This window comes from Xyrauchen texanus, chromosome 27 (assembly GCF_025860055.1).
Source record: "Xyrauchen texanus isolate HMW12.3.18 chromosome 27, RBS_HiC_50CHRs, whole genome shotgun sequence".
Taxonomy (NCBI): Eukaryota; Metazoa; Chordata; class Actinopteri; order Cypriniformes; family Catostomidae; genus Xyrauchen; species Xyrauchen texanus.
In genome coordinates, this window is record NC_068302.1 from 7,877,653 (window position 1) to 7,905,640 (window position 27,988).

The window sequence follows — 27,988 nt, forward strand, 5'->3', positions numbered from 1 at the left end:
TCAATGATAGCAACTCTCTAACACCAGCAGCCATCTTCTGATGCAATTAACAAAACTCATGAAGAAAAACGGTGTCTTCCACTCTAATCACAGCAGCAAAACTAGAATCATGACTCCTAAAAACAAGTGCTGACGGTAGTTAACCGTCTTCTGTTGGCTAGAGTCTAAGCTCAGGCACAATCTCTCTTTCAACATCATCTGAATCTTGTACCCTTAGGTCTGTTTCCAAAACTACATCCTCAACCACATTTTTTTCATGTACCACACTCCCTTCCTGTTCTGCTTAATTTGATTCCATTTGTTCCACTCTTGTATTGTGTGAGTGTAGTGGCGGGAATGTAGACAATGTCTGAGTTTTCAGTTTCAGATCCTGATTGATCTCTAGATCTGTGTCTGTGTACATGTCATGTTATAAGTGAGAGGAATGTACAGTGTCGGAGCTGATGTCTATGTACTAACTTCGTGGGACCTCCTTTTTCAGGTTTGATAGTAAACACTGGTATGTCTGAGTGATTTTGTTTCACTACGATGTAAGTTATGTGTTCCCACATATCCTGAATTTTGTTTCTGCCCCAGTGTTTGTGCAACAGCACACGGTCTCCAGGCCTTATAAGTGCCACGGAGGACTTGCAGTCATATGCTCTTTTCTTTTAGAGGCCTCTTTTCTTTTAGATTGCTTAATTTGCAATTTCTACTGTTGTTTTCAGTATTTTGTGATGACTTTTCACCCAATCATCCAGGTTATCTGCATTACTCTCTTCTAGGTCTTTTCCACCAAAAACATCCATAGGCAGTTGTGCATCTCTTCCGAACATTAGATAGATAGGGGTATAGCCAGTAGATTAATAGATGTGGCTGTTGAAAGTCCTCACTAGCTCTGGAAGGTGAGTTTTCCAATCTCTCTTTTTCTCAAGTGGTAATGATCTTAGCACATCATGCATTGTTCTGTTAAATGCACATCATGGGAGGTCGAATTCTGGTAAACAAGTGTACATAGTTTACAATGTTCAACCCAACTTGGAATGTCTTTGGACATATTAGGCCAATAGAAGCTCTGTCTCATGAGTATCAGAGTACTCCTCTATCCAAAATGACCTCCATGTTCATTTTGACTTTCATTTGCTTTCCTCTGCAATGGTTCAGGAATGACTAACTGCCAGATCTCTTCTCCATTTCTAGGATCAAAGATGCATCTGAACAAAACTTGTTGATGCAGCTTGAGATCCTCAAACTCACTGGAAAGCCTTTTAAATTTTGTATTCATATTACGTTGTTTAGCATGACTTGGTCTTTGGTTCTTGGACACAGATCTGTAAATGGGACTAAATCATGGGATCACTTTTTTGCTGTTTTTTAATTTCACTCCAGCTGTAACCATTTACTCCATTTCTTATGGATGCTTGCACAGCAACATGGACATCTGGGTCTTGCTCTTTGACTCTAGTAGCTGGCCACAATAAAATCAGATGACATTCTTTTCATCTCTTTCAGGTTCCTCCCTGGAGGGAAGCCTTGACAGGGTGTCAGCATTTGTGTTTTGTCATCCAGGTACAGTATATAACAAACCTTAAAATTGTACTCCACCAACTGCGCAACCCAGCATTGCTTAACTGTTCTGAGATAAGCGGTCTCCAGATAACACAGTGGGTTGTGGTCCATAACAATGGTGAACTTGGAGAATATAAGGTACTTTCTAAACTTTTTGCTGCCCATCTGAGCGACTCCAAATCAAACACCCTGTAATTTTTGTCATTTCTTTCAGATCTTTTCAACCCTCTACTTGCATTGGTGATGACTCGCTCGGCTCCTCCCTGCTTTTGGCTGAGCACGGCTCCAAGACCAAGATGACATCCATCAGTGGTGAGGATAAAGGGTAAGTTGAAGTCTGGATATGCAAGGACTGGAGGTGACATCATGCACTGTTTTAACTCATCAAATGTGGTCTGACACTCTCCACTTCAACTAAAAGTTACAGAGGCTTTTACTTTGCTTTTATTTGCCAATGAGTGCATGCAGCGGTTTGGCTATCTGAGCGTAACTTGGCACAAATCTGAAATGGCTCATAAATCCAAGAACCTGTCTTACTTCTTTTATGTTTTTGGGAACAGGCCATGTATCCAGAGCTCTGACTTTCTCATTATCAACCTGGATTCCCTTTTTGGAGATTAGGTGACCCAAAAAATTCATTTCAGGTCTTAGGAGGAAACATTTGCTCGGTTTCAACTTTAGACCATGTTGCTTGAAGACAAGTTCAAGTCATTCGCAGTTGATTTCTAAGTCTTTTGAGAACACGATAATATCATCTAGATATAGTAAGAGGATGTCGAAGGTTAACCACACCCATGAGGTGCTGAAAGGTGGCTGGAGCATTGCACAGCCCAAAGGGCATCTGGGACCACTCAAACAGCCAAAATAGGAAATAGGGTAGTGATGGCTGTCTTCTCACTATCTGTTTCACTCATGGCTACCTGGAAGTAATCAGCGGTTAGGTCAAGGGTACAGAATAATTGAGCATTGCCCAAATCATCTATGGACACTTCCAATCGTGGAAGAGGGTATGCGTGTCACTTGGTTCAGCTATTTGTAGTTGCAACAGAAGCACACACTTCCATTTTCTTTTTTATAAATATGGCTACTGGTGATGCCCAAGGTCTACTGCTCTCTCTGAGAATTCCTTGGAACACAAGATTCTGTACATGTGTTTTGAATTCTTGGAACACTTTTGGTGGAACTCTGTGGTATCTGTTTTATTGGTGGAGCATCACCAGTTGTGTCTCACAGCTGTGGAGTAGCTGTAGTCATGGTCATCCTTTGAAAATACATCTCTGTCTTGATGACAATTAATTCCGTTTTTCACACTGTGCTGGAGTGAGTCCTTCATAGTTCACCTGGACTGGTACTGAAAACTGTGCAGAGATAGCCTCATAAGTTTGAATGTGTGTCAACTCCTTGACATGAAGCACTCCATCATTTTCCTGAAACACTAGCATTTTCTTTGGCAACACCTCTTGTGGCTTGTAAACCATTGCAACACTTCATCTTGGCTTATGACTAATGGGCTTCTCACTTGAATTCATCACACTGACAGGAACGTTTCTTCCTGTTTTTGCTAGGACATTGGCAACTAGAAGTCCTGTCAGTAAGCTTATTTCAGCTGTGAGCTCCACTATTAACTAACACTTTATTTTAGGTGGCACTCTGCAACCTCCTTCGAGAACTTTTTCACTGAGAGGGGGAATTGTGACTTGTTTGTTTTCCATCAACTTTGATAAAAACTGATCAGGACCCAGGAGTGCAGCCTCTTTTTTGACACTTCCTAGCACCCTCCTGATACTTGCCTCTTTATATTGACAATACTTGTCTACTGTCTTCACACCATCTCCTGTCATGAATAAGGACTGAAGTTCATTGATGGCATTCATTCGAATTATTTCAAGAAATCCTCTCATCTCACTCACTCCAAGTGTTTCCTAAAGTGCGACTCTGTGATGGTGGACACTTCTGACCCTTTGACTAGCAAGCAGTTTGTCTTGACAACAGCTATCTTAACTCTAATGGTCAGGCAATCTCCAAATGCACCATCCTTTACTGCTTTAACAGCTTCATCAGTTACCCACTCTGGTTTATGACTTCTAATCATGGATGGCCTGGGCATTTCTGCACAGCACCTACTGGAACCTTCTCAGCAGCTTCAGTCATCTCTGTTGTGCATTGGGATGGAGAAGGTCCCCTGGCTGATCTACCATTTTGTGAACAATGCTGATTGGCTTACCACAGGAATAACAAATGTATCTGCCTTCACTGTTTATTAAAGGTTGTCTTTTTGGACGGGTTTGTTGTGGTTTGGTCTTGCCATTCCCATGCACTGATTGGTAAAGTTCCTCTTGACAAGCAGCTATCTTTCGAATGGCCTCATGCAACTTTTCTAACATTAGGGCAGATGCAGCATCTTCTCCTGAAGCAGTATTTATCACTCCTCTGGCATGGACATTAGGTTTTACAATACTTGATTCTTGTGTCTCGGACCAGGTTATTGCAACTTGTATTAATTGGATTAAAGTTAAGCCTGAGTCCTCTTTAGCTCGTCTTTTCATTTCACGTCTCAGAAAATCATCTTTGAGACCAAGGACCAGCTGTTCTTTTAACAGACTCTCAGCATCAGGAACTCTGTTTGGTTCTCTGCACTGAACTCAGTAAGTCTCTATTGTAGGTCATAAGCATAGGAGCGTATTGTCTCTCCTGGCATCTGTTTTCTATCATAGAAGTCTTTTGAGTCATGTTCCAATGGGCACTTTATCTCCATAAATGTCAAGAAGTGCATTGAAGATGCACAGCAGAAGCATCAGCAGAATCCTATTTTCCATCTAGCATGAATTTCACAGTCGCTTTGGCTTCATCTTTCAAGTGCGTTTTCACTAGTTCTACGCGGCCTTCTGGAGGGACTCTCATAACTTGAAAGGCAGGCTTCATTAATGCAACCCATTATTCAATACTCAATTCACCTGGCTTTGAATTACAACCATTGAATTCTGGTAGCATTCTGTCTCTCGGAATGTAAATGGCAGTTGGGGTTGCTTGTGCATTGGTCTATTACTCAATTACAGTCTCTGCTAGCGATAGAGATTCTCTTTGCTCAATTCTGGCTTGTTCAAGTGCTCCTGCCTGCTCCGCAAACCTCTGTTGCATCTCCACTATTGCTCTAATTCTTCAAGTTCTGCCATTTTTAAACTTGTAGGCCTGGGACATGTGACAACTAATAATTATGCTACTCTATCCTGTTTGTGACACCACTTTGTCATGGGGGAGTTAAGCCCCACCTTGTAGAGTGTACTAACACAACACTACCTTGGAAGACTGAGGGTTTTTTTTCTTTAGGTCTGTTTTGTTTGAATTTGTACTGAAGATATCAAAAGTAAACCAAATGTATCAATTAAATAAAAAGTTCAGTCAAATGAATGATTTGTCTGTGTCACCCTTTTAGGTGTCAAAGTGTCAATAAGTCAGTTAAGTTTTCACAAAATAGGCAAACTACAATAGAATCACTCAATTGTTCACCCAGTTGATTCAGTTATTCAGTCAAACCCCTTTAAACAATTCAGTTAAATTAGACACTCAAATGACTCAAGTGATTCAATTAAACAAAAATCAGTTCTCGGAACTGACTCAATTCAATGTCTTTGTTCAAATGTTCAGACCAATTCAATGAAAGTACAATGTACTTCAAGGATCAAGAATGAATAGAAAACGATACCAGTCTGTAGCGATGAGGAGTTGTGATGGCTTGTGATGAATAGTGATGAGCTTAGGTGAATTGGTGCAAGAAGGTTTGAGATGGGTTGACATGAGGTGGAATAGTTGGCTTTTAGATGAACTTTGGTGATCTGAGATGAGTCTGCGAAGAGATGTCGTCTGGATGGCAGGGTAACAACAATAATTGAAGACATGAGATGTCCGTGTGGAGTGATCTCTCTTCCAAAATTTTGCACTGCAGCAGCAGCAATACACGTACCCCGGACACGTGAATAGAGCAGGATTATCAAAAAAGAAACCTAAAAAAATGCGAATGACTCAGTCTTTGTGACTTAAAACAGTTTCAAAGTTCACAAAAATATAAAAAAAACACATTTCTTAAAGAAATTAAGTCCTGTTGGAAATTATAGTGTTATTTTAGCAACTTTCTAAAGTTGTCAGTCTCTAACACCATCCGCCATCTTCCGATGCAATTAACAAAACTCACAAAGAGTGTCTTCCACTCTCACAGCAGCAAAACTAGAATCACAACTCATAAAATAAAGTGCTGTTGGTAGTTAACCGTCCTCTGTTGGCTTTTCCAAGTAAAAATCTCAACTTTAAAGCACAACGGCAGCGACATGGCACTCTCGCGTGTCCGCTCTCTGCTTGGTTCTCCCGCGCATGAGCACTTTTTCACAGTGAAGTTTTTTTCCACTGTATAAACCACCCAACTATAGCCCAATGTAAAGGGGTTCAATGGGAAGGAGGAGGCGAGAATCAGCTTAAGAATATAAATAATATTTTAATAATAAACTTAAACAGACAAAACACACACATGACGGACATGTCCGTAAACTATCTCTCTCTCTCTTGTTGCACCACTGTCTGCCATCGCCCTTTATCCCTCTCGGAGGCTTAATTAGCCTGATAAGGGACCGGGTGTGTATAATCACGACCCGGCCCGCCCTCCGCCCTGCCACACCCAAATAAATGCCTTACCTTCAGTGAGAAAGACTCTTATACACGAAGCTCACCACATCAACACACGTCAACCTAATAAATATATACAGATGAATATTGAGTTGATCCTGCTGCTTCACTTGCAAACAAAATGCAAGAGAAAACAAAAATACTTATTACACTGGACCATTTAAAACGAACTAATGAATTAAAAAATTTGCTTAAAAATTCTTAAAAGAATCTTGAAAGAAATGTGGCCATTTACAAGACCTGTATATGCTGATAATAGCCTACAGTTTAAATCTTACCTAAAAACTTGTGTAGCCCATCATTCATTTTACCCAATAATTTTACTGCATTATTCTTTCTAAAGAACAGCATGGCAACATGGCAAGTTTGTGAGTAAAACTAGAATGTTAATGTGTATTGACTTATTGAAACATTTACCATGAGCCAGTTTGTTTATATATTTTCAATATTTTTACTCAAATTTGGTGAATCTTTGGTAGTCTTTAAAAAAATTACATGTCCGCAAACATTAAAACAGCAAGTTTTGTTTGATATGTGTTTGATATTTGTTTGATATGTGTAAAGGGCACATTTAAGCTATTATATAGTTTATATATAATAGCCCCCCCACCCCCGCCCCTGACAAAATGATCTAGACCGCCCCTGTACATGGATATGCTAGCTAGCTCCTCAGAAAAACAAATGGTGTGGGTTTTGAGTTCTGCTCTGTGTTTCACAGCCACAATGACAACACCCTCTGCACGTGGCGTAGTCACAATGGTGCTGTTGACATTCTCTTTACTTTGGTTTAATTAAGCTGCACACACTTTGTGGGTAAAAAAAATGGCAGACGCTTCCAGGAGCTGTTTATTTACTGTAAGTGTAGGCTACTTCAAGAACAACTTGCATCACATTTTTGTTTACTTGTAGAAAATGTGCCCACAACCCAGTGTTCACCCCTACACACAAGCATAACACATCCCGTGCCCCTATCAGAGCACGCTCTCATAAAGCGGTTACGAACCGCTCGAGCGTCAGAGTCAATGAAGGTGCCCACAAATGCGTGCGCGCGCCCATTCTCTGGCCGCTCTGTCACACGACCAGCCCTATGTGTAGAAAATGTGCCCACAATCCAGTGTTCACCTCTACACACAAGCACTGCATGTCTCGTGTCCCCACCAGAGCACGCTCACATAAAGCGGTTACGAACCGCTCGAGCGCTAGAGTCAATAAATGCGCCCACGAATACGTGCGCGCGCCCATTCTCTGCCCGCTCTGTTACACGGCCAGCAAACATTCCTCTGTGTGTAAGTCCCGTGCCCATGACTATGCTTGCGCATCACGTAACAGATGTGACTCTTTCCCCATTCATTCCAATCGGAAGTCACTCACAAAACAGCCTGTTCATGCTGTCTGCGAGCAATCATGCATAAACACACTAAACGCGCTCACACATTTTGTTCAGCTCTGTGTGCGGCAATCAGAGCGAATTGGCCATTCACCCTCTAGCGTTACGCTTCAAAGCGTGGGAAGCTATTCCAGGGATATCCAAGTGGGTGTTAAGCACAATACAACAGGGCTATTTGCTACAGTTCGATCGCCGCCCTCCTCGCTTCAGAGCTGGCTCGAAACCACTGTGAACACGGAAGCAGCGTGCATGTTTCGTTCAGAAATAGCAAGCCTTCTGTGCAAAAGGGCCATAGAGAAAGTGCCACCCTCTCTGAGCGAGTCGGGGCTTTACAGCCATTATTTTCTTGTTCCCAAGAAAGACGGCAGCCTCAGACCCATATTAGATCTCAGGGTTTTGAACAAGGTGCTTGCAAAAGACCGTTCAAAATGCTTACAATCAGGAAACTCCTAGCGCATGTGTGCCAGGGGACTGGTTTATTTCTCTCGATCTGAAAGATGCATACTTTCAGATTCAGATAAATCCCCGTCACAGGCCATTCTTGAGATTAGCCTTAAACGGCCAGGTTTATCAATACACCGTCCTTCCGTTCGGCCTGTCCTTAGCACCCCGTACTTTCACGAAGTGCATGGATGCGGCGCTCGTACCCCTGCGGAGTCAGGGTTTGCCAATTTTGAACTATTTTGACGACTGGCTGATTATGGCACAGTCACATATGGAGCTTCTGTCTCACAGAGCAGTTCTCCTCAGCCATCTGAACAGTTTGGGTCTTGCAGTCAATTGGACCAAGAGCTCACTACAGCCCAGTCAGACAATTTCCTTCCTTGGAATAGAACTAGACTCCGTGGCAATGACGGCTCGCTTATCTACACAGCGCGCGCGCAGTGTTCAGCGACTAGCCGCATCTTTTCAGATGAACAGCCTCACGCCTCTGAAGAAATTCCAGAGAGTGCTAGGTTACATGGCCTCAGCCGCAGCAGTACTTCAGCTGGGTTTACTGCACATGCGCCCACTTCAGCAATGGCTAAACACCCGCGCATATCGCCGGGCTTGGGCCACAGGCCGCCAGCCCATCAAGGTGACTCAGACCTGTATTTCAGCTCTGCAGCCCTGGAAAGTGGCCGAATGGTATCAGCGGGGAGTGACAATGGGAGCTGTATCTCGCCGAAAAGTCATCTCGACAGACGCGTCCAACACAGGTTGGGGCGCGGTCTGCGAGGGCTCTCCGGTTTTCGGCCTATGATCAGTTCAGGAAAAGCTCCTTCACATACATTGTCTGGAAATGATAGCGGTCGAGTACGGCCGTGCGCTTCTCCCGGTCATTCAGGGTCACCACGTCCTGGTCCGTTCGGACAACAGATCTGTGGTATCCTACCTAAACCGTCAGGGCGGTGTCAGATCCAGGAACTTATTCCATCTGACGAAACGCATACGGAGTTGGTCCCAGTGCCACCTGCACTCGCTGAGGGCGACGCACGTGTCAGGCCACCTGAACGACGGCCCGGACAGACTGTCCAGAGACAATATTCCCCCAGGGGAATGGTCCCTGCACGCTCAAACAGTCCAGACATTATGGCACCTATTCGGCAGAGCAGAGATAGATCTCTTTGCGTCCAAAGAGAACTCTCACTGCCCAATATTTTTCTCGAAAAGCGAGGACGCGCTGGCCCAGGACTGGCCCAGACGCCCGCTTTACGCCTTCCCTCCCGTCTCGCTATTGCCACAGGTAATGCAGAGGATCAGGGAAACGAGTCACTCGGTGCTCCTCATAGCCCCGTGTTGGGAGAATCAGACATGGTTCCCGGAGCTTACGCAGCTGTCACTGACAGCGCCGTGGCCCATCCCAGTGAGAGCAGATCTCTCTCAAGCTCGCGGCACAATCTGGCATCCCCACCCAGAGCGCTGGGCGCTGCATGTGTGGGTGATCAACGACTACCCGTCGCTCTGCCAGAAGGAGTAATAAACACCATCATACACGCTAGAGCCCCTTCCACGAGAAGACTCTATGCGTCAAAATGGTCTGTGTTCTCAAAGTGGTGCACCGACAGAGACCTGGACCCGCGGACATGTGGGGTGTCGTCGCTGCTCGTATTTCTACAAGAGCTGCTGGATAAGGGCAGATCCCCATCCACGCTCAAAGTGTATGTGGCGGCCGTTGCGGCATTCGCTGAACCCCTGCACGGCCAGTCATGGGGTAAAAACGAGCTGGTCATCCACTTCCTCAGGGGAGCTAGAAGGATGAACCCCCCCGCGCCCCCCATTGGTTCCTATCTGGGATCTTTCTATAGTTCTCGAAACTATGAAAGCCCCCCCTTTCGAACCACTTCAATCCGTGGATTTGAAATACCTTTCACTCAAAACCATTTTTCTGACTGCCCTGTCATCAGTCAAACGTGTGGGAGACCTTCACGCGCTGTCTGTCAGCGCTGCGTGTCTTGAGTTTGGACCAAGTGACTTCAGGGTCATTTTAAAGCCTAGACACGGCTATGTTCCCAAGGTGATCGGTACTCCTTTCAGAGCACAGGTCATTTCCCTATCGGCGCTGCCAGCGAACGCGACGACAATCTCCTTTGCCCGGTCAGAGCACTGAGATTGTATACTGCGCGCTCTGCCGCTTTCAGACGCTCTGAGCAGCTTTTCGTTTCATTCGGAGGGCGCACCAAAGGTCTCGCCGCCTTGAAACAGACACTATCTAGATGGATAGTGGACGCTATTGCTGCTGCATACGCGTCAAAAGACCTGCCATGCCCGTTGGGCATTAGGGCTCACTCCACTAGAGGCATGGCATCCTCGTGGGCATGGTCCAGCGGGATTTCCATTCACGACATATGTGTGGCAGCGGGATGGACTTCCCCCTCCACCTTTGTCAGATTTTACAATATGGAAGTGCAAAACTGCAGGCAAAACTACTAGCGGTTTAATACGCTACAGCTCCCCTGGTGAGCTGCACTGATGGGACACATTCCACACAGACCGGCACCGCCGCTCTGTCGTTCCCTTCCCACTATGTGCTTATGTATTACACAATCAATGACCCACATTCTTGCCGGCCAAATATTATTTCCCCACTCATAAGGGCTCCCCCGGGTCCCCCCTTAATTCCCTGGGGCTCATACAGTGGATGCTTGGCGCGCACGGCGTTGACAATGGGTTCCTGTAGCGTAAGCTAGCTTACGCAATACGAGAGAACCTCTCGTAAGAGAACGTATCGGTTACCTAACGTAACCTCGGTTCTCTCTAGATGAGGGAACGAGTATTGCGTAACCGGCCGTGCTCGCGCCACGAGCGACTTTTCGCTTCAGTCAATGAAAACCAGGGTTCCAGCCTACGAACTACGCTTATATGCACTCAAGTCACGCCCATTTTGGCAGGCTTCGATGCAGTGAGCGCGCGGACGCCTCTCATTGGATGCGAGTTCGCCCAAGCTCGTCTATAGGCTGCAGCAGTTGCCGCAGAGCAACCTATGAGCTCGCTAGCTAGCCCGCTCAAGGTCTGCAGCTGCCGCACTGCGTTGACAATGGATACAAAAATTAAGGATCATTTTTTGGCTTCAATATCTCAGAAAAGATTAATCTTTCCCGTAGCGTAAGCTAGCTTACGCAATACTCGTTCCCTCATCTAGAGAGAACCGAGGTTACGTTAGGTAACCGATACGATTTCCCCGTATGATCATATTGGTCACTAAACAGAACAAGTGCAACTGGACTCACATGATCCACGACTTGTCAACCCAATGCTTTGACTAGTGGCAGAACTAATCAACAAGTAAAGTCGTCAGTGCAACCCCTACTATTCTTAGATGAGGTCATGTCCTCAGTGGCCTTCAACTTTAGAGTCAAATCATCTTTTGCATAAGTAAGAAACACAATAGTTCTTTAGTCCACCCCAAATTTCATGCACATCTCATTGCCATTTGAGATATATGATATGCATTTCCTCTGTTTATTTGCTTGATGCAAGAGACCAGCATGCAGCAGGTGGGATTTTATTCTTGGTCTGTTGTTATTCTCAGTTCATTTGAGGATTAAGAAATGTATGAAAGAAGCAGGGACTGAAAGCATATATGTATTGCTGAGAGGAAGCCAAGTCTATTCATGTGTCCCTGTGTCTGACCTCAACATTTATTGTTGACATTCATTATATTTTTTGGTTGTGTTGGCCTTGTTTAAGTAAACATTACGTAGCGTAAATTTGCACACTTATTTAGTTCTCTACTCTCCCTCATGTTTAAAATATTAAATGTTGTTTTCTCCATGGACCACAAAAGGAGTTATTTAGCAGACAGTCCATGCTGCATTATTTCACAAGTGAATGGTGACAAGAGCTGTCAAGGTCCAAAAAGCACCATAAAAACAGTCTAGTGCTATATTTCTCCATTACTCCAAAGCAAGACTGTTCAATTTTAACAGTTTAATTGGTAATTTTTCCTGCAGTTTCTTCCTAGTTCAAGATTTTTCCCTATCCAAAGATAATGCTTAAGATCTGCATTGTCTAAATCTATTATATTTATCCATTTATCCATTTTCTCACACTTTAGTGAAGTCAAGTGGTATTGACGTGACTGACAGTTTTTAAGAGGGACTTAGCAGATGACTGTGTTGGACTGTGAAAAATTTATTGAAATAGAAATTGCTTTCTAATGAATAGATAAGGATTAATTAATGGATGGAGACGTCCTTTGATGTTTAAAAAGGGCCTGGTTTTGGAGAGGGGGCATGTCGTTGACATTAGCAAAATGACTGAAATTGCTTACAATACCTTTAACACTTTAAGCTTGGATTAGACTGCCGAAAAACATTTGTGATAAAAAAAATTAATAACAGTCTTGACAAATAGAAGAAATGTATCATTTCAAAGCTTAAAAGCTGTACTTTTCAATGTATGTAGGCATTATGTCCAAAACTGAACAAGTGCTTTGAAATTTGCAGACAGACCAGAAGTGTTCCGTTTTGAAAATTTTGCACTGTACAAATTATTGTCATCGTTAAAAACATCAAACTGATTGGAAAGCTCTTAAAAAGTAGAATACAACCAGCCTAATTGTTTTAATCACAGACGAAAATATAATAGTAATAGCTAAGTATGTTAGCTTTTACTGGATCAGATGGATCAGTACATTGAAAGTTTTGCTGGATCAGTACGTTGTCTAGCACCATGGAACACCAAACTAATATTAATATTCAGATCATTGCAACTAAAGGTCATCCAAATACGGGCAGAGAGGATCGTTCACTGTATTTACATATGGCCACCAGGAGATGGCACCAAGTACATGACACAGAATGAGATTTGGTTACTCATGCTTGCATGCTTTGGAGAAAGAGCATACCTTTAGTCATTGCTGTATTTGCATGTTCAATTAGTTCTTATGTACAACTATTATGTTTTATATCTTTGAGAGGCTTTTGGACATTTGGAGAAGTTTTTGGATACTAGGATAAATGGTAAATGGTCTGCACTTATATAGCACGTTTTTTTAACCTTAGAGGTCACCAAAGTGCTTTACACTGTGTCCCAATCACCTATTCACACACAAATTCAGACTCACACTCAAACACCATACAAGGCGCTAGCCTGCCATTGGGAGCAACCTGGGGTTCAGTGTCTTGCCCAAGGCATGTTGAGTCGCGAACCACCAACCCTGCGATTGACAGTCGCCTGCTCTACCACCTGACCCACAGCCATTGATTGGGAAAAAAAACCAAACAGTTTTTCGGAACTAAATTATTTACACCCTGAGATATATAATGTAAAATCAGAAAAACAAGATTTTTTTTTACTTTTTTGGCTCAAATTTTTTTGTGATTTTTTAGAAGTTTATTAGGCTTTTTTGCAAAGTTATTGCAAAATATTCTTTAAAATGATACCAACAATTGACCCTCTTTGTTTGTTTTTTGTCAAGTTATAAGCCTTTAATTTTGTGCATACCACTGAAACAGGAAATCTTTAAAAACCCCTTCAGAGCTTAAAGGGTTCAACAATAAAACTAGATTTTACATTCGTTACCTTGTCTCCTGGTTGTGGTCGCATGATGGACACTCTGTCGTAGCCTTTCTTCAGAAGTACCCACAATGCATCCAGTTTCCCCTGTGGATAAGTACACACACGCAATTCATACAAATTAAGTTTACAGTGGTCCAAAACAGAATTTTGACACTTAAGCCATAATTATAAATGTACTGTATAAAGCAAAACATTAAAAATCCATTAAAATCACCTTGACACCAGTAGTGTCAAAAATGGTTCAGAACAGTTCCCCTCAGTTAGTTCATTACATCGATAATTCACTGAACTCTGGGAAAGTGTGTTCTATCGGGAATACACGCAGGCTTGAGTGAAGTTTGAGATGCCATTTATTTGATAGATGTACCCTACCCCCCTGCGGGACAGGGCTCAACTGGTGGTGGTGGGGAGGTGGAGGTTGCAGTGTTAGCACACCGAAACAGCAATGTGATAGATTGTGAGCAGACTTATAAAGCATTGGCTTACGTGCGATTGACTAGGAGTTACCCAGCTAATGATGTGATGATGCACACCTGCTGGTCTTCCCGCTAGAACTACGCTCCACTTCCATTTCTATCGGGAAGACACGCAGGCTTGAGTGTAGTTTGAGATGCCATTTATTTGATAGATGTAAAACTGGAGGTGATGTCTCTGTCTTTGGCGTAGACCCCGTCAGGCAGTCCGAGGTATTTGTACCCGGAACTGTCATGTCCTGCCGAAGATAGGAGGTTGGGGCGAGGAGCCTACCCCCAAAAAGAGAGAAAGTAGTATACTATCCCCAAAAGAGATGATCCAGTTTGGTACGAACCAGGTCTTGTGTTGGGTGTTCATTCTGGGGGAGGAATTAAGAGATGCGAGCATCAGAATTTGAAGTGAAATTTGCAATACCTCTGGTGTGGTTGTGTGAAGCCTTTGCGATGGGAAAGCAGTTTTTTTTTTCCCCGAGTTTGATTTCATCCCTGTGCATTTCCTGGTTATGTGCTTGCTTGAACTGAATCATTGTGTAGGTAAGGATGAGCTGGGGAATAGCTACCAACCACCACCAGATATGAATGAGAACTTATGGCTGATGGGGTGTTGAGCTTGTTTGATGATTTGGGTCAAGTTGACTATTTCAGGTATGATTGGGGAGAGCAGCAGCCGAGCATCTTCATTGTAGATTCCAGTATACCTCGAAGGGTGCCCGTCGAGCTGGTCTGTGGAACTCCTGCGAAGCGAGGGAGGGGGTCAGAGACTACGTTGAAAAACCCGGGAATGTGTCTGGCTGGGATGATGAAGTTACAGGAAATGCTCTGCCATGTCAGACGTCTCATATGGGACATAATGGTTCGAGGAGGGCCAGACTTTATTGATTGTAGTAACGACTGTGGAATTGTCACATGACTACAATGCGTTTGAGTTTCTGGAGGGAACCCATATGACGCTGGCCGTGATGATGGGTGTGGAATAAGAAAGGCCTATTTTAAACTTCTTTTGTAGATGTAGCTTGCTGTGTCATCGCAGAACGAGGCTGCAGTGTTTCTGGGAATGTATTTCCTATTTCTGAACTCGAACATATATTTTACCCCATATAGGGTAGAGAACTATTTCATTGGAGGGTAGAGGGGAAGGTTGTTTGCTGGACCGAATGATGAAGTGCTGTACGAATGGCGAGGAAGGATTTGAAGTTAGGGTCTCGGTGTCATTTCTTTCTTCCCTCCGCTGAGACTGGGATTGTAGATCGAGAACATTTGCAATGGGATTACTTACGAAGAAAGCGTCTGGAGCGTAGGAAGCTATATTGAAGAAAGTATAATTCTGGCCATTCCCCTGTGAACCATGGTCCTAGACGGCAACCCCTGAATCCTATGGAGGGAGCCATGTCCGAGAAATAGGGGCGTGTCATCTGGAGATTCTCGCCAGCCATCATCGATTGGTGGGTAGGAGAGGATGTCTATGGAATGAGCTAGTGTGAGGAGGTGGAAAAACGGCGGAGTAGCCTTGAGGAATAATAAGCATGGCAAAATTGAGGTGGCCTGATAGGGCTGGAGATTGCATTAGGAGACCCAAACTGACCAGGGAACGACATGAAAATAGACCTGATCCTGTCATGTTTCTTTAGGGGGGAAGCTTGCATGGTTAGAGAATATGTGTGATGTCTAGAATTCTAGAGACGTGGCTCATTGTGAGGTTTTTTTTTTCTCGCTCGCTCTCTCTTACTCGCTCTCTCGTATTCCTCGAGCTGGAGCAAATACGGTGAGAAGAATAATGTCTCAGCTTCATGAGAGTTTAGTTTTTAGCTGTCAAAGGAACATAAGAGTCTTCATGTACTCCTGGCATAGAGCCCTGAAGATGCAGTGGACAGTTTTTGAAGGAGGTGTGCCCCAAAACATACAAAAATGTGTGCATGTTTGTGCAAATCATCTTGAATGTTTTTTGAATGTGTGTTGATGTGAATCGGGATCTTCAAGAATGTGATTCTCGAACATGGATCAGTTCCGGCTGTTCATGTCCCACCTTTACGACCTGAAGATGCAGTATCGCACTTTATATTTTGTGAATATTTGCAAATCTCCTTCCGAATGTGCTTGATAGCTGATTCGACGGCTGATGTGCCAAGTTACCATTGTCTCTGACATATTCCAGAGACCAGATATACGCACGCCTAAACATGTATGGCTGAATTCCGGCATTTACTCGCGCCGCAACAGTGGTGCTAGCGATGAGAACATGGAAGTACGTCTGGAGTAATAAAATGCTGTGTTTTATGGATCGCGTAAATGCGCCCTTGGAGGCGCTCTGGGAACCTCATCGAATGTTGTACTGAACAAAGTAAATTCTTTCACAAGTCTTGGTGAAGGCTATATTAACCCATTGATACGTATTTGTTTGCACTCGGGAGTGACGTCACTCTGCTTACGTTTAATATATTTGCATTCTGATATATGCATGCATGGATATGCGATTAATGTAAACGGTTTATACGTCTTTTCGAAGGTCTAAGTGTTCGACGTTGATATCCGATCTCTGTTGCATGATAGCAGTCCTCCAGAAACAGCAATTTGTTTATTTGTGCCAGAAGTGCGGATGACAACATGCAATATCAAAAACGGGACTTCATACCTTATTATGAAATCGCGATCGCCAGATGAATCCAGTTCAGCCTGCTTGGGTCAATTGTCCGTGACAGAGTTCATTCTAACGTCCAGTAGTACTTGTACGTAATTATAAATCTTGATATGTTCTCCATTGTTTACACGAGATCTCACCTGGAAGAATTACACATCATCGTCGTTCTTCGACAGACTATGCAATCTGAGCAGCATTCCTGTTGTAAAACTGTAGATTATCTTATATATGAAGTCTTCTAAACAGAATGAGCCCATCTCAAAGTCCAAAACTTTGTTTTTTTGAGATTGTAGTTTTTTGCATTAAAATAACAACATATATTAATTCTGAAACTTGAGAAGTGAAGCCCAAAGTGTCTTCTTTCAAAAGATACCACAACTGTGTCCATACTCCAGGGGAGCCAGTAGATACAGCCATTTAAGTTGGGTATGTAATTTGCATGGTTTGTGCTCGGGAAGAGGGGGCGCACATCAACAGGTGAAACTGTGATCCATGCTCCCTCGGAATGCTCACAACATGGGCTCGGTCTTCCTAGTGAGTAGGGCATAGGGATGATAAATTGGACTGGAACGCACCCGTTACGTGATTTGGGCGAAGGCGGCCGCAAAATGGGGGAATCTTACTGAATGAAGTAATGAGAGCCCGTATGATAAGCGTTGACTGTACATGATGATATGCCTGAATAATTATCTTAATTCCCCGATGGGGAACGCTCGTGCATGCAGACTGTGAATGACAAGTGAATGAACCTTGATCGAGTTGCCCTCATGAGATTGCGCGATTGCCTGCCATACTATGAGAGTGAATGCGCTGTTGACATGAAATACTGGCTTTTGATGTTGGTGTGAATGCGTTATTTTGAACAGGCAGCGTTGCAACTTTGTGATGAACAGGTAGCATGGCAACGGAAGGTCTAGACCTGTGACTAGATCTGAATGCATTTGATGGATATGAAAATGACTTATTTCTCATGGAAGCCGGCTGCTGCCTGAGCCGATGATTTTGCAGGATTCACGTTGTTTACTCCCCATGGGTTTGATGCTTGAGATGAAGTGACGACGTCGTTGGAAAGGGAAGGCGGGCTTCCAGAGATGGAGAGGTTGAAACGCGTCTAGTTGCAGTGTTAGCACACTGAAACAGCAATGTGATAGATTGTGAGCAGACTTATAAAGCATTGGCTTACATGCGATTGGCTTGGAGTTACCCAGCTAATGATGTGATGATGTGCACCTGCTGGTCTTCCCGCTAGAACTATGCTCCACTTCCATTTATATTAATAAAGATATTTCCTGTATTTGTCATCTAAACTCAACACCCAACATGGGGCCTTTCTGGCTCATTGTTCCCAATAACAAGTTTAGTGTGAATCCACATTTTCTCATTAAAAAACATGAATTTGTGTTCAGCAGAAGAAAGTTATAAACATCTGGTATAGTGTGAGGGTGAGTCAATTTTTGGGAGATCTATCCTTTTAATGTAGTCTTACATATTCTAAATAAAAATAAAACAGGCAGATGAAAGAGACAAAGAGATGAGCAAATAAAAGAGAAGACTTAAACAAAAGAGAAAACCAAAAGAAAAGACTTAGAACAAAAGCACATACGCTAAGTAAAAAAGACAGATTTGGCAGCGCTCCCAAATCTTAGACAGCAGAGAGAGGAGAACTATGAGAGTGAGTGAGCGGGGATGGGGTGAAATGAGGGAAACCTATTTTTCCGTGTAATTAAAGTGCTGACTCGGCAGCCCAAGTCTCTTGGAGGTCAAGTTTCTGCTCTATATTACAAATTTCCATCTGTAGATGTCCCACATGAACCAATGAGCTGATTCTCTGCCAGTGTACAAATGACACATTCAGTATACTTCACTCCATCTATGCTTCATAGACCCTTGATTACAAGCATAAACTGACATCTCAAGTCATATCTGTATAGACAAATTCATTCTGGAGGAGAAGTGCTTGGTAGGGGGGTTACTCATGTACAACTGTCAGCAGAATTCTCATCCAAGAGCCATGATAATGTTACACAATCTTATTCTATTCATGCCATTGTGGTTAAGCACTATGTTCCCATAGTCTCACAGAGCCAAATGCAATTTTCACTATTCACCCATACATTTTGACATTTTTAGTGCAAGAAACCTTGACAAATATTACCAAAGTACTAAAAAGTATATAAATGGAATTATTTCTTAAACACTACATTTGAGTTTCGGTACATGTATCCTGTGCCCAGAGAGTGTATTGTTCTTCTCACCTTAATTGGTGAGTACCATTTACGAGGACCTGGAGGTTTCCGCATGCCATTATTCAAGATTCGAGTTGGCAGATCTTCAAACTCTTGTTCGGGCATCTTTACCCTCGCATTCTTCGCCTTTTCCAGTTTAGCACCCTCCTCAGTCGAACCTTTCTCACCCCAGCGCACCTGAAATGAGGAATGTTTAAACATGTTTAATACAGTGAAGTCCAAATGTCGTGAAAATGTTATTTTGCATTGATTTATAATTAAACACATGTTTTTATTACAAATGTTACAGCTTGTAATCATTGGAATATTTGGTATGGTATGTCAGCATGAACTCGAGCTGGCATATACAGTAGTTTGTGCAAAACCTGATGATCACGCCAACTTAAATTATTTGAGAATGTTTCAAAGAGCTTCAATATGTGTGATTCAATAGAAGCAAGATCAGACCTTTTGTACAAAGGAGTTCGCAAATGTTACAGATTTGCTTATATAGGACCTAAAATAGTGCAGACTCTTTACTATTTTTCTACATTTTACATCATAACTGTTATGTTCACTAATTTACAAATTATTTTTCAGGATTACATGCAAATAAATCCCAGACTTTTAGACACCACTGTATATTTGGCAGCACTTTTTTGCTACAAAAACGCTAAAATTAATAAAGAAAATAAAGTAGTGCATATTTTATGTTGTTTTCCCAAACAGAAGTATTTGTTACCATTGACAGTTTATTTTCTGAGATAATTACAATTCTTACACTGGTATTATTTATTTTGGGTGTGTCTCTCTAGGGAGTTAGCTATTTCAAGAGCTGCCCCATTGTTATCATTCACAAATGTAAAATTATTATTATTATTTTTTAATAATGTTAGTTGGTACTAACAAAATGTACCCCCTATTTAAAATGTAGAGTTAGAATAACTGCCCTGGACTGATCGTGTTGAGATAACTCAACTATCCAAGTTTATGTTGGTTAAACTTGCGATAAGTTATTGAACTTGAAAAACTATTGATGGTGTGTGCAAAGTGTTGAGGCCCATGCGTGGCTCCTTGACAAACTTAAGCCTGAACATGATAGAAGGATCCATTGTTGATCTCTGATCATCAAGTGACCATTTACCAACAAATGGCAGTTTATTTTTCTTCTGACAAAGTAGCCCTAACTACTCTTGACTATCATCAGTAATATTAAATGATAATACAAGTAACTGATCTGCTATATAATTTGAATAAATTGGTTGGGCTAAGAAAGTCAAGATTACTTAAAAAGACATTATGCTCATTTGACAAGTTATATTGATTAAATATTGTTTTAAAAAACTATCCCTCTTAAGTTGACAACTTAAAATAGTTGGGCAGCACATCTACTTTTTTAAGTTGAAACCAGATTTTTTTTCTTTTCTTCTTTTGTAGATGTTAAAAGCTTCCTATTCTCATTTAAGACTTAAAGGCGTTTTAATGGGCATGGATCATGATAGTTGTGAATGAGTGTGCACACTCGCCCTTTTTACAAATTTTTGGAACATTCACTAACATACATTTAACTAACACACCTGGGGTGTACGTGGCATTTGTTAACTGGTAGGAAAGTATACAGGAAGCATACATTTCTTCCAATTAACTTCCAATATTTCCAATTTGCTGAAATATTCACTAGAAATTTCCCAGAATGCATTGTAAAAACCATGGAGCAAGAGAAGGGTCTGTCTGCATTCTGTAAGTCTAATACTAGACATGTCCTCTTCAAGACATGGCCACAACAAGGCACACCTACTAGAAGTTACGTCCACTTCATATAACCAGTGAAATGCTGAAGTCTTGCAACAGTTAGATGTCACTGTGTTTGTTATTTATTTGATTCCCACAGCAACCATACACCCAACCTTTTAAAATGGTTAAATATACAGCGACTTAAAAGTTATTTTGAATACAATCACACAGCTGTAACAGTAGGTTGCGACAGTGAGGAGAAATGTGATGAAAATGAAGAGGAGAAAAAGCTAGCATGCCTCAGCTAATGGGCTAACCGGTTAGCTTGTGAGCAAACTGGAGAAAATATATCTTTTTTTTTTGTCACCATAAGATCTTAATTTTTTATAATATGATATGACATAATTTAAAAGCTTTTTTGTCAAATATACACAGTTAGGACAACAGAAATCAAACAGTGATTGCATAGGATTTTAAAAGTTATTTTAACCAATAGAATCGCTTTATGACCCAAGGGGGCGTTACTTGGAGTGGGCGTGTCATGTAGTGGGTGTTCTTTGTCATCTTGTGAGACACAAATAAATAGATAAATACACTTGCGAGTGTATTACATCTGCTGCTCACTATGTTCACTTTCTGGAGATGTCTTCTATACAGTCTTGTAAACTTGTCATTCTCAGGGGACGAGCGTATGTGTAAATGCATTAAGACAAATCCTTGTTTTGAAAACAGATTTTGTTTATTGGTTGATTTAGGTCTAAAATGCATGGAAAGGAACATTTTAAGTATTAGATGAAGGTGAGTTGTAAGGATTTAAAATGTACTACACAGTCAAACATCAAAAACTATGTATATACAGTAAAAGCATTTTAGAAAAAAGTATAAAATGAAAAAAATTGAGCTTCAAATTTTGTTTACGATTTTTCAATCTAATGTTAGTTTTTATTTTATTTCATTTGTTTTCATTCACATTAAAAATAAGATCAACAGCATTAACGATCAAGTCCATTGTTAGTGCCAGAATTTGTGTATCATTTATATGACTTAAATGAGACAGCCTTTGTTTGCATAATGTAGCGTGGATTGTTTATTTCAAACATGTTGTATATGTGAATCAATGCATTTGCCAAAACAAATAAAAAAATACTTTCCCATTTTTATTTGCTGTTCTCCACTGTTGTGTCCTTTTTAATCACTTTCAGCAACAATGCTGACTTCAATTAAAACATGTGTTTTCGTCATTCTGTGGTAATGGAAGCCAATGGTGAAGTCTCTTGGCTGGTTATGCGAACAACAGAGGGCTGGGTTTCCCGATAATGTTGCAACTTAAGCTGTAACGATCATCTTAACTAATGTTGATCATTTTCTTACGATGGAGTAACACCTGTTTCCCAAACCATCATGTAGATCACTCATTATAAAGTTGAACTTAAGTGCTTCCTTATGGGAGCTGTCCGGTCCAAATGTGCTGATCACTTTGGCCAGTATGTCCAGGAGTTTGTCTTCTTAAAATGAAAATAATGTGAAAATATTAACAAACACTGAAGTTGTTTGTAACCTAGTAGAGGCGCCGAAACTTATTAACTATTCCAGAAATTAATTAAAGAAATAATGATAGTAAGACAGAGTTTCAGATGTAATTATGCTCAATTATAGAGATTAATGAAAGTGACACAATAAATGCATGTAACGTGAATGCGCGCAATGTGAATAATAGGGGGCTCTCGCGTATCCTAAGGTTTTGTTACTTTGGCTGGAAACTGAACAAATGCACACAGAACAGGATTAAAATGACAGACATAATTATTTAACTACTCACAGATTTATCTTAATATTAACAGATAATCTGGTTAGGGTTCAAGGTACTGTTTACTTGTAGCCTTTAAACTGCAATTACGCAACATGCAATTTGTCACTGCCTTGTAAAAAAAAAGACTATTGGCGAGCCGATTTGAATCAGCCATTGGAGGAAGAAAGAAGAGGAGGAGGAGAGAGAGTGAGAAAGAGAGAATCACTCATTGCACTCTAATCTCCTCTGTTAACCATATTTTCATTATTTATTAAGACATATTTATTTAAGTTTTAAACTGAATAGTCACATTTGTCACATGTCTTTTAAAAAAATGTGTTTAACACGAACATATTGTTTCTACTGCTATTAAATTATGCTTCTCAATGAAGGCTAAAATAACGTATAGTGTATAATGTGTCATGTAAATTTAGACTGCCTATTGATTTAAATTAGATTTTTTTCAACACTTATTTTGATCCTCTGAAATGGATTACTATGGCTTTCCAATAATCAAAATATATCAATACAATTTATTGAAAGTCTCATTGTCTTTGATAAACGGTGACAGATGAGACAAAGATATGTTGAAGTTGCACTTAATTGACTTAAGATGGTCTTGTTAATTACGAACGTTTTTAAGAACTACTTACATAACAACGCTTTTGGGAAACATGCCTAAGAGATTAAGTACTAATAACGTTCAATTTACCGCTTCGGGAAACCCAGCTGAGGTCTAATTTCAAGAAGAAGGCAAAACCGATGATTTACTGAGACTTAAAGTAGCAAGAGACTTAAAGTCACCCTACGGTTCCTCTAGGGAAATAGGTAACCCTCTTCTTTTGGATGAAAAGCATCTGTTGAGTGACTGAATATGTGCTAATTGAGTGAATGATGTTCATTCTCTTGAGAGTGATAAAACTGCTGTTTACCTCCATTCTTTTAATGCCCCCGACTCCTCTACCCCCATAGTAGGAGGCATCGACTGTAGGCCACTTCTTTTTTGGGGCTCCATCTTCTTCATCATCCTTATAAAACAAACAACAGTTGTAAGGCAATGAAAGTGCGACCAAGGGACCCTCAGTGGCTCTCAACTGAAAATAAGAAAATAAGACAAAAATACTCTGGTCTAATAGGCAGGAAAGGTGAAATGACTGATTTTAAGTTTTAGTTGTATCGACTAGCATTTTTGAGTTGACAACTCAAATATAATGCCAAATTAACTTGTAGAGTTTTGATTCAATTAACTTGTACTTAATTGGATTAACAATCATATTTGCCATTTCAACTCACTTAACAAAGTTGACTGTAAAAACAAAGATTTCCCATCTCCCAGCATGCATTGCAGCATGATTAAATAATTGTTTTTTTGAGCTTTGTAGAATTAATTTGTGCTGTTTTTGTCATTGTTATAGGTTAATAATTGTGTGGTGATGTTAATAGCTTATTTTATTTAATGGTATTTGTTGAGTGTCACCAATACTGAGCTTTGTTTTGAAAACACTGTGCATCCCATTCAAACTATTTAATGTATCCAGTCTTTGCTTCGGAGTGATCTGAAATGCAAGTGGTGTGCTACCGCATTTTAGCCTTCAAAGATGTGCCTTTCCATAGACATTCAGTCTAATTTTTAGTTCATGCACCACCCCCCTTGTTTTTTTCAATATCTCGGCCTGTAAGTGGACTAGCCGCTCAATCTAAGTGCCATTAGAAATCTGAGATTCTCCCCTTTGCAATGATATTTTATCACCAATAGTCAATTACATATTTTTATAATTATTTATTTAGCATGTTTTTCCTGCTGGACTGCAAATTTTGAAAATCTTTTGAACTGTGATATTGTGGCAACAAAATAAATGGCAGCGGGTCAATTGAGTTTAAAGGTTAACATTGAGATCTTGTTTAAAAAATGTTTTTTTAAAATCATTATTAAGATGTTTTTTCTTTAGTTCCAAGAACATATCTTCTGCGTCACATTCAAATGGCATAGTAGTGTTTTCCTAAATGAGGTGTGACTCAATCTTTTAAAACATTATTTTTCATTTATAAGCTTCAGAAAAGCACGAGCCATGCTCACACCCTTCCTCACTTTGTCTGATCCATTAAATAAGTCCCAACTTGGCTCACATGGGTTATGATATTATTTTTACAGCTTTAGCAATCAGTCTAGGTGATGGAACTGAAACCTCTCGCAATCTTTTTTCAAAGCATTCATCTTTAATCAAAGAGTTTAACAGTTGTCTCCTCACTTCATAATTCAGTTTGACCGCCCACTTCATTCTCCATCATATTTTTTTACATCACAAAATTTTAGTGTAATAACTTGATTAAAGTGGAGGTTTAACCCTGACAGACTCTTTAGGAAAATTCCTCCTATCCACAGCCATTCAACATATGAGATTCCTAAGGGCTTACACAAGTAACATCAATAATGACAGATTTTTTAAAAATAATCTATCATATTACAGGTCTCCAATAAGGCCAGACTGAGCTAATTCATTTTAGCACAGCAGAGTTTAACAGCAGGCTGACATTCTGACAGCATTTTTAGACAACATTAAATTAAAATTGACTATTTATTTTCTTAATGGAAATTCGTTATCTTATTGTGAATGATTCATCAGCACATGTTATTCTAAATATTTTTTTTTTATGATTTCAGCCCCTGCACTCCAACCACTTGTCAAATGTTGACAACTTTTCATGACCCAGTCAATTCCTGATAGATGAAATCACGTCCTGGCAAAAAAAAAAAATTCTTCTTACAGTATATAATCAATGGATTTTATAAGCAGCTTAAGTGTGTATTTTTATGTTAAAACACTTTCTACTATCCCAACTTAAAACACAGTGACTATATAACTTTAAGTATTCCATTTGTAGGTTGATTTCCCTGAACGTGTATACACTGTTGACCTGTGGTGCTATCTAAAACATCGCTCTGTCTGTTTGCGAGTACTGGCGATTCTGTTTGGCGACGCTAGTGGCACAGAAATTGCACACTTCAGATTTTAAAGGGATAGTTTCCCCCAATTTCTTTTATTATCTTAGAATTTACTCACCCTCATGCCATCTTAGATATGTATGACTTTCTTTCTTCAGCTGAACAAAAACAAAGATTTTTAGAAGAATATTTCAGCTCTGTAGGTCCTCACAATGTCAGTGAATGTGTACAAAAATTTGATACAAAAAGCACTTAAAGGCAGCGTAAATGGAATCAATACGACTCCAGTGGTTACATCCATGTATTCAGAAGTGATATGATTGCTGTGTGAAACAGATCAATATTGAATTACTTTTTAACAATACATTTTCCTCCCTTCCCAGTAGGTGGCGATATGCACAACACATGTGAATCGCCAAAAACAAAAGAAGAATGTGAAAGTGAAATTGGAGATTTACAGTAAACAAAAACAGAACTCAAATATTGATCTGTTTTTCACCCACACCTATTATATAACTTCTGAAGATATGGATTAAACCAATTGAGTCTTATGGATTACTTTTATGCTACTTTTAGGACCTCCAATATGTTGGTACCCATTCACTTGCATTGTTAGGACCTTCAAAGCTGAGATTTTCTTCTAAAAAGTCATACATACCTTGGATGGCATGAGGTATGGCATCATTTTTGACAGCTTAAAATAACCTAGTATCCTTTTAATAGAATAAGAAGGTAAAGTTGTTAAAACTTGAGCCCTTTAAATTACTTTCAGCTGAAATCACATAGCTTAGAGTGTGCAGTTTTGGTCAGCTATCCAGGTTTACAAAGTGATTAATTCAATTATATATCAAAACTGTTTGAAGATAGTACTGACATTTCTTCAAAGCAGGGCTCATCTTTTACAAGGGCTTTGCACTAGTAAATAATATTGAATCGCTCTCATCTGGCTTCTGAGTAGATGTGTCTCATTTGGGCCAATAATTTAGAGCTCTTTAAAGTGGGGACTTCAATATAAACTTCTCCTCAGTTTGCAGAGGTGTTTTACTATGAAGTACAATTAAATGAGCATTTTTCAGATACAAGTTTCAATTTGACCTTAAAGTCACTTTTTTTTACATTACTGTATAGTCATATAAGAAAATACACATAGCCAAATTGACACTGTAAATCCATAACTCCAAGCATTGCCGCAGCATTGAAGCATTAAAGATGTTTGATGATGCTGAACTGATGTTCTCTGTCAATTCTGAGAGTACAGAGTATGCTGTCGATACTGTAAGTAATACTGTAAAAATTGTGTTACTAGTACAGTAATGTACACTGTAATGTCATTTACTGTCCTGTATCATACTCTACTCTTACAGAACAGTTTCACTGAACTGACAGTTTAAAGTGACTTACAAATCAGAGGCTTACAAATTTGGTAGCCTCTGCTGTAGTAAGGGCTCTTGCTTACTGGATCACATAGTTGACATTGATGGCCCAGATCATATTGGGCACAACAGTTCCCTACCCTCGTCCTCTCTCCTTCTGACGCCCAATTCTTTAATCTCAATGATGGGCCCCCTGTATAAAATGTCACTGATTGATGTTCTCTCCCTTGCAGTATATCCGGCTCTACATTGACAAATTGCAAATGCATATACACACACACTTAAAATCAGGTGTCCGCAACCTTTTTGACATGGAGTGCCATTTTATATCTGTTGTGATATTAGTATTTAGAGTTTTGAAAATGTGAAAACCACATGTGAAAATTGTACCAAAGTGAAAACCAACATTTTAAATTCTGCACATTTGATACAAACAAATGGACGTAATGCTTGGTTCTGCAAGAGACATGTCCAAATAACATATTAGAACATTTTTTGTTCTAATTTGATGTTTCAGTTAAAATATTTGGTAGTAAAATTAACTGAAGCTGGTATTTAGAACAACGTTTTTATGATTTTTCTTCTCCCCATAATAACCATTTGAACCCGAGCACAAATCTATTTAGAGGCACGTAGCCATTTGGCATTTCAAAATGAAGTTTGAGTTTGACAACAAGTTTCTTTGACATGGGATAATCTTACTGAATTTAATTTGCAGATTCATGGAACTGTGTTATATGGAAAATATTAGCAGTTTCTGGTTGTGTGGTCTAGCAAGAGCGAAGTTAGACAGTGTACTTGTGGAATGGCTGCATATCAATCACTCTCTCATTTCTGCTGTGAATGTTCATCTTCTAGTTTTAATGTAACGACTGGCACATTGCGGTTTCAAGGAGTGTTTCATGAACATGGTTAAACCTAATCTAAGCTAATTAAGTTTAATGAGAAATTCACCATAAACCATGCAGTGTATTATGGTAAACTCTGTGTGTTCCAAAAGTAAAGTAGGCCTACAATATAGCTATCTCTCTATATCTATCCATCCATATAGCAACCAGTTAAAAATTCCCTAGCAACAAATCAGAAAAACTTAGCAACTGCTAAATAATGCAAAAAGGCCCTTACAAAATTCTGGCAAAAGTGCTGCAAACTTGCCGTAAACTTGCCGCAAATTCGTAACTCATTATTTTCACATGCAAATGA

General features: G+C 40.4%; 1 protein-coding gene across 2 annotated transcripts in view; it reads right to left on the bottom strand.

The window, feature by feature from the left end:
- The window catches only part of LOC127620710 (anthrax toxin receptor 1-like), an 85,110-nt gene that overhangs the window by 13,887 nt on the left and 43,235 nt on the right, over window positions 1-27,988 (bottom strand). For both annotated transcript variants that reach the window (XM_052093907.1, XM_052093906.1), the window contains exons 16-18: window positions 23,401-23,496; window positions 18,976-19,143; window positions 13,616-13,696 (exon numbers count right to left, since the gene is read on the bottom strand). In XM_052093907.1, the coding sequence (XP_051949867.1) occupies window positions 13,616-13,696; window positions 18,976-19,143; window positions 23,401-23,496 (345 nt within the window). The remainder of the gene's footprint in view (window positions 1-13,615; window positions 13,697-18,975; window positions 19,144-23,400; window positions 23,497-27,988) is intronic.